This window comes from Nelumbo lutea, chromosome 3 (genome assembly GCF_056320005.1).
Source record: "Nelumbo lutea isolate HS-2025 chromosome 3, American lotus-T2T, whole genome shotgun sequence".
Taxonomy (NCBI): domain Eukaryota; kingdom Viridiplantae; phylum Streptophyta; class Magnoliopsida; order Proteales; family Nelumbonaceae; genus Nelumbo; species Nelumbo lutea.
Genome location: NC_142686.1, coordinates 23,361,702 through 23,369,663, shown reverse-complemented (window position 1 = coordinate 23,369,663; position 7,962 = coordinate 23,361,702). Strand labels below are relative to the sequence as shown.

Genomic DNA, 7,962 nt, shown 5'->3' with positions numbered 1-7,962 from the left:
TGGTATGTTAGTGGGTTTCTAAAAGTTGGTTTATGATGGGTTTTTTGTTTCAAATCCTCTCAAACATGAGGCATCTAGATTTTATCTATGTTTCGTTAAGGCTGAGAGTTTTTTTATTATTATTTTGAAATTTAAGAGAGTTCTTTTTCAAGTGAGCAAGTGCTAAAATCTCATTGAATCTTCATGTAATTAATTTCCAATTATAAAGTTTAAACTAATTTCCTTCTTCATTTCTTTTAGATTTTTTTTCTTTCATTTTCCTTCTTGTTATTTGGACTAGGTCATGACATCGCAGTTTTGAGTCTAAGAGTAGCTTGTGCAAGAAATATGAAAAAATCGGGTCGATGGAGTAATGTCCTTGCAAGACCCTGGTAGTTTTTTTTTTTTTTTTTTTGTAGTAACTTCCCCTTGACCCCTTTTTCCCCAAACTAGGGGTTGTGGGTTTCAATTTGCGTCAAGGCTGGAAAAAACCAGCTAACACACCAAAAAGCCAGTTCATGGTTTTCAAAACCGGATCGGACTAGAAAACCGGGAACCAATTAGGTGACTGGTCCTGACCAGTTCCACTTTTCCTCAAAACCGGATTTTTTCCAAAAATCATTGATTTTGGTCAACAAACTGCTGATCCAGGCGATTAACCGTTCGAATGATTTTGACTGTTTTTATTTTTTATTTTTGTCAGAACGGGCCGATCATTCGGTTCGAATGGTAGGACTGTTCAAACCGGGAACCAGACCCCTGACCTGTTAGTTCTCTAGGTCGGTTTTAAAAACCTTGAGCCAGTTCTTGGTTGATTGTGCAAGAGCCTAATGGTTGAGCCCATCGGCTAATGTCCTTTTAATAATTTTATCAATATAGTATAGTATATTTGTTTTTTTTTTTACTTTTATAAAAGTGATATTTAATTAGTAGATATGACTTGGTGCAAAGGTAAAATCTCAAACTGTCAAGGGTGAAAATGTGGGTTTGAATGGAGTTATAGCAGCCAGTTTGTGCAAAAAAATGCGAAAGATTAAGGGTTTCTAGCATAAAAGGGCAACTTTTAGGATTTAGTATCAATAAAAATAATATATTTAAAAAAATTAAAATTTTAAAATAATATCGACAAAAATACTATTCATCTTCTTCTTTCCTTTTTATAAAAGTGATGTTTAATTACCATTGCTAAATGCGCTAAATGTGGTAAACATCTGTTAGATGAGATCCATTATATGGTTTGATCAAATAATTAATCCATACAGATACAGCCAACAAAAGAATATATAATAGAGTTGGATATTTCACCTTGTCCATATCTATTACCAGATTTTGAATATTACTTCCACTAATTTAATTAAGCGTAGTGGGTTTTCATGTGGAAGTTTAATTGAGCTAGCTCTTTTTTTGTCTTGTTGGGCTTTTGTATGGGTTAATCACCTATTGGCCACGCTTTTGGAATAATAATTAATCAATCAGAGTAAACAGATTGCCAAGTGGAAGGAATTTGCCCTTACAATAAGTCAAGCAGAGTTAAAGAAATGAAAATTTGTCTGCTGCTGATCGAAAAGCTTCAGTGAAGGCAAAGTACTGTAGTCAACACTAACACCATGTGACAAATAAGGAATTCTCCATGCACTATTGTAGCCCATAGTTTATATTATAACCGAAAGGCAAACTCAAAGGGTGGCCCATGAATTCCTTATTTGTCTATTTCTTTACTAAATAAATTATAAGCAACAGTCCATCATTGTCTCAAAATGATAAAAAATATTATCATGAATCCTGTTTCGCTAATCCGTTCTATGTTTATCATTATTCAGTGGTTAAAAGTTTCTCATAATACAAGTAAAACAAAATTAATCGGGCATCAGCCTTTCTGATCATAATTCATCGATCGCTGGGGGGACAAAACTCAGCCTCACAATCAGAGATTGATCATCATGGGTTTAAAGGTTTTAAACAGATTTGAACTCCGTGTTTGGGCTTGAGAGTCATAACCATAACCGGAGCATGACGGTAGTTCTTGGAAATTGTGAAGCTGAACCGGGATATCAGCATGGCCAGTATGATCTTAGATTCCATCAATGCAAAGGACTGACCAACACAGTTGCGAGGCCCTGCTGCAAATGGAATGAAATGTCGACCAGGAGCAAATGGCCTCCCAGCAAATCTCTCTGGGTTGAATTCATGTACATCTTTACCCCAGAGTTCCTCACTATGGTGAATTGCAAGTACTGGGATCCAAATGGAGAGCCCCTTGGGAATGTGGAGATCACCCAATTTGATATCTTCAAAGGCCATTCGAGGGAGAAGGGAAGCCGGTGGATACAGGCGAAGCGACTCATTGATCACCATGTTCAACTGCAGAGAGAAGCCGGCCCAACTTTTTAATCAGTGACTGCTGTACGTAATTAATTGTTTATATTTAACGTACGCTTGACCTCCAAAGACAAGCTTAAGAAGTTATAACTAATGATGTCTGCTAGCTATTACCATCATACAACTTTATGATCAGTACTTCAACTGTTGTTAACTCATGATACAGTAAATTATGATTACCAGGTTGAGCTTGGAGAGTTGTTCTGCGGTGGGTGCTTCTCCACCGCAGACCTGGAAAACCTCAGTCCGGACCTTCTCTTGGCAAGTTGGGTTAGTGGCGAGGAGCATAGTAGTCCAGGTGAGTAGGAGAGAAGTGGTTTCGTGACCTGTGAAGTAGAACGTCTTGCATTCATCCATGAGCATTTGAAGGGTGAAGTTAAATCCACTGGCTCTCTTCTTCTGGGTCTCCGCCAGTAGCATGCCTAGCAAGTCGTTTCCATAGGATGTGCTCCGACCAATCTCGACACAGTATTTTCGTCTCTGGATGATCTCCATCAATAGCTTCTCTACCTCCATCTTCAATGATTTGATCTCTCTATTGAATCTGCTGGGAAAGAAACTGAAAAGGAAAAAAAAAAAAGAAAGAAACAATTAAATTACATATATAGTTCAATTGACCCAACTGTATTAGTTGTTGGAACTTGGAAGAGAAATATCAGCAGCAGCAGTATGTATATTGTCAGAGACTGAAAGAAACAAGTAGCTAAGTAGCTAGTGATGACGAACAAGCAGACAGCGAAACAGGGAGATCAAAGTTAAAAAAAAAAAGAGAGAGAGAGGAATATTAAAAAGAACCCAGGAAGATGGAGCACGTGAGGTGCTGCTATTTTGTCTGAATGGAATAAAAAACACAAGCTACAACTGTCGCTGTAAACCAGAACCAGAGTAGCACACACCGGCTACCCGGGAAGCATAAGTGGCGGCTCGATTGAGCGCAGAGGTGCTGCAACGATGTAAGGAGATGAAATATCTGCTTTCCCTTCTCGTAGCTACTATTGAACTCGGTCCGAGATATGATGTCTCCCGTGAGCTGACTCATGTACTCGCCGATTTCAACTTCCGTTTCGCCTGACTCCACCTTGGTGTGCAGTGATTGGAGCATCTTCTTGGTGCATTCCACCATGTACCCCACATGATTCTGGTGATAACCATCCATTCATTTTATTATAACAGCTAGAAGATTAAGAAACAAACAGAATCAAATAACAAAAGAAGAGGAAACAAAAAAAAGAAAAAGAGCGAGGAGGTGGGTCTGTTTTTGCTCAAGGCATTAATCATGTCCATACCTTGAGCTTGTCTGCCATAAATGCAGGAGCGACGATATGGCGCTGATGGTACCAGTCGTCTCCATTAGCCATCAACAAGCCCCGGCCGATAAAGTGTTTTGATCCTTGCTGCTGTAGCCATGACTTGCCGGAGAGACTAACGTACTTGGAAGAGAGGAGCTCTTTGATCATATCAGTCTCCGTTAAGCACATCCTGGGTTCACTTCCATTCCAGAATATAAAGCGTTTACCTGTAAGTAGTGTTTGTTATATATGTGTCATTGGCGTGAATCCACCATTAGCATAATTTATATGGGAAATTAAGTTGGAAGCAGAGAAATTAAAGCAACTGAGATGAGAGGATGCATGAGCAGGACGATAGTCAGTTGTACCATATTGTTTAGACCAGTTGACATAATGCGGCAAAAGGCGACCGACGATGTCGTGATGGATGGAGTCCATGTCCATGGAGGAAGCGCTAGAGACTAAGGCAGCTACATCAACAAGGTTTCCAACTAGAAACCGAGGCTTGGGACCACGGACTCCTTGCTTTTCCATGAATTTCTTGATTTTCCTGGGGGTCAACCAGTAGCATGAAATGGTGACGTAGGAAACAATAGCGAACAAACAAAGCAGGACTACTTGTAGTAGTAGTCCTACCAACACCACCATCGCCATGGTTAAGAGTATTAAAGCTAGAAAGCAAACAAGGAAAGGGAGAGAGAACCAGGGGGAGAAAGGAAAGGGGGTGGGGCGTGGGGGGAGGTCTCGTCAGGGTCTCCAGCTGCCCTTTATAGAACCTGCTCTCATCATGGGCCGGAACTTCCAAAATTGTCCTTTACAGTAAAAGTAGAGTAGTGGCTTACTGCTCCACTGGTTGGACCAATATAATCCGGGCTCTCTAAATTCTGTCTATCAAAAACAAGGTATCCAAATTCATGGCCACGTGGCAATTCTTAACACCCTCCCCCCCACCAAAAAAAAAAAAGAAATTCTTGGCTCTGTGCCTCTGTCCAAGGTTCCAAGCTGATCATTTTAGAAAAGCAGATGAGTAGTCGTTCCCTAGGTTTATGAAGTGAAGAAGGGGAGCAAGTAAAAGCCTTGGGAAGGCCAAGGAGGGGCGTTAAGAACCACCTAGAAGAATACGAAGGAACACTGACTTCGAAAATGGTATTTCCTAGAAGGCAAAGGCAGCTACTCTGCAGTGCAAACTGCAAAGTCTTAAATAAAAGGGGTGATTCACAGCGGAAGTGTTTATCTATTATATTATCGTTGTGGTTATTATTAGGGATGTTGTTTGGTTTCGTACTTATAGGTTGTCATTCACATCGGAAGTGTAATCGACTGCAATGCTTTATGGGTGGGTAGGTGAGCGTAGTATATCCGATTTGATCATGTAAAACGCTGGGACTTTCAGACTTGGCATCACTTTTTCTAATCTGTTGAGAGGGGGAGGGAGGTGAAGGAGTTGGGTTGAGTTGAATTGGCTTTCAGAATTTGTCATATTTAATTTTGCTGATAATTTTTTAAAACAAAATCATTCACATTACTGAATACGCCTTAATGAATACTATCTACGATGAATAAATAAGTCATTCATCAGTTCAGTGACACTCCAACTGTTATCGATCAGATGGCCCAGGTGTATGTTACTAATTAACATCTTTTATATGTTATTTGTATTTTTGAGCCAATGAGCGATAAACACGAGGGACTCTCGTGGGGGAAGCGATAGATGCTAAAACGAATATATAAATCCAATCACATAAACTTAGACGTTGCATACATCCCAGGCCCAGTATCAGTAGGTCTGTTAAAAGAAAATCTCAATTTTTGGAACATTATAAAATATGTCCAACTAAAAAACAAAAAAAAAAAATTGAAATCAACTCTCATAACATAACATAACATATATATAGTACTAATTAACTCTTTTCAAGGGACCATACATTCTATCTTCACATGGCTGAAGGAGGGACCATAACATAACATAACATATATAGTACTAATTAACTCTTTTCAGGGCCTGCTGACAGAATGGTTCCAAACTTGGTACTGTTGCTGCCTTAATCGATTCTAAGCCAGTTCCCGGCTTGGGACCCAAGCCAGTCACACCGATGTAGAGGCATCTCGGTATTAAAGTTAGTTCGGGGCCTAGGAACCGAAGTGATATATAATCGATTTCAAAAGCTTCTCAACAGATTTTGAATCTTTCGGGATTACACTGCGTAACGATACGTCTTATCCTCTACCCACCCGGATCGGGCGGTAACGATAGACTTCATTGACTGATATATTACTCTCCGTCTAAAGTGGAAATGGATCTCATCTACTCAAGCCGAAGATCCCGGAATCGTTTTGTTAGATCCACGGAAGCTCAACTATTAAGGGCATCAACCCCTTTAGGGCCCGGGAACACGTGATTATTTACATATAAGCTCTCTAATATTCAAGTTTTTAACTCGCAACCATAGCAAGAATACTAATTTAAGCATCGGAACGACCTCACCGGGTCATCCACCCCAGTCTCTCTAATCTCTATTTTACTGTTTGATCCATCTCGCCACATAAGCAATGCCTAGGCAACCTTTCAACTAAGAGCTTTCAGATCACGCATCATCAGGTTTTTCATCCTTTATTTTTCTTATTTATTTTGTTGTATATTTGTTATACCTCTTATATACTCTTTGCTTGATTCCTGGTGTTATATAGAGGAAACTCATAAAGAAACATTGTTCTATTCCACCAACCTGATTCCTGGATTTCTCTATATTTGACTATGGTTATGAATTATGGAAAGAAAATTCATTGAGAAGTTAAGTGCGTTCAATGTTCAAAGATTCTTTCAGTTAAGCTAGAAGAACTGAGAGAATTTTGATTTTATGAAGGGCTTATGGGAAGTCTTTACCGATCGAAGGCTTGCTTATAAAACTGAAAAACAAGGTAGTGACGAAATTAATTAACCACTCCACACTGGAGGCTTAGAAGGATATGTAGTTTCATGTAGCAGCTTAATTACATTGGCAGCTCCAAATTAAGGAGGTTGATTTGTAGAATGAAAAGGGCGTATAATATTTTAGTCATGAGCTCATTCGAAGCAGCCCCTCTCTGTGTTGGTCGACAAAATGTGAGAGGAACATAGCTAGCATGCATTGATTATGGTATTTGAGTATATTAATTAATTGCTTCACACACAAAAGAAAAGAAAAAAAAAAAAGTCTATAAATTGAATGGACCGATGATATAATCATCTATTTGCATGGAAAATCCTAGCTGTAGACCTAGGGGGGAGGGGGTTGATCCAAAGTCAGTCTGTCAGTCCACAACATTAATCTTATCATTTAATTTGTGTCATGAATAATTAAATTAAGGAATTGAAACTGGGCAAGGAATGTTTATGCCCCACTCAAGAGATCATCCATCCCAGAAATCATTAAAGCTTTGAAAGACCTCTAAACAGATGCAAAGTTGTCAAGAAAATCTTCTGCATTCTGCTTTTAATCATGTACGATCTCTTGGTTGAGACACATTTAGTGCTGGATCCTTGTGTTCTAATGAGAACCAAGATTTTAATTTAATTTATATAGATAGATAGACAGATAAGACTCTAACACGATTCTAAAGACTAAAATAGTCTAACTGATACTCAGCACTACCTTTGATGAGATGAGATATTTAGGCGCTGACCAGATTCCCATGGCGAGAATCATTAGAAGGAATCGTAAACCGTTGGAACATGAATCTGTAATGGGATGGTTACATGTCCTTGATCTTTAAAGTAGAGTTAACTTTGGTTTGGATTGACCATCGTATCTTCCTGATCAGAAAAGATTAATTCTTGATCAAATATTGTATTTTACTCTTATTATATCTCGATAAGCAAAGCAGCATCCCAATTAAAGCAAATAATATGGTTATTAGGTCTAGGCCAAAAGGAGTCTCGTATGGATAATATGGCTTTGAGTTACTAGCGTATCTAGGGAAGGATCATTCCATATGGTTTACTGTGCAAAATTATATTCAGCTTCAGCCGGACGGCAGGAGCTAGCATTGTGTAATGCATGGTCTTTTCTTTTCTCTTAGAGATAGTGGGATTAATGGTAATGGAGGACCCCGTGCATTATATAAAATGATGGGTGGTCTTGATGATCGATCTGAGTCTTCGTTGTATTTATTGAGTTACAGTTACCTACAAGAGACCCATAACATAAAAACCCCAGGATGCTCCCATGCCCTATTCCAAGTGTAAAGTATTATAATATCATCTTTCCTTGTGACTCTCCTAGCTAGATCGATGAAGCTAATTTGTTAGACAAGCATCAGATTCCCACTCTCTCTC

The 7,962-nt window shown here is 39.0% G+C and overlaps 1 protein-coding gene across 1 annotated transcript; it reads right to left on the bottom strand.

Annotated features, from left to right (window-relative positions):
- Positions 1-1,728: 1,728 nt before the first annotated feature.
- Positions 1,729-4,396, bottom strand: LOC148863621 (cytokinin hydroxylase-like). The gene is made up of 5 exons (XM_088975299.1): positions 4,016-4,396; positions 3,645-3,874; positions 3,255-3,496; positions 2,539-2,917; positions 1,729-2,340 (listed from the first exon to the last, which is right to left on the bottom strand). Exons 1-5 carry the CDS (start codon positions 4,299-4,301, stop codon positions 1,918-1,920), a joined length of 1,560 nt encoding a protein of 519 aa, XP_088831425.1. The 5' UTR covers positions 4,302-4,396; the 3' UTR covers positions 1,729-1,917.
- Between the last annotated feature and the right edge of the window lie 3,566 nt (positions 4,397-7,962).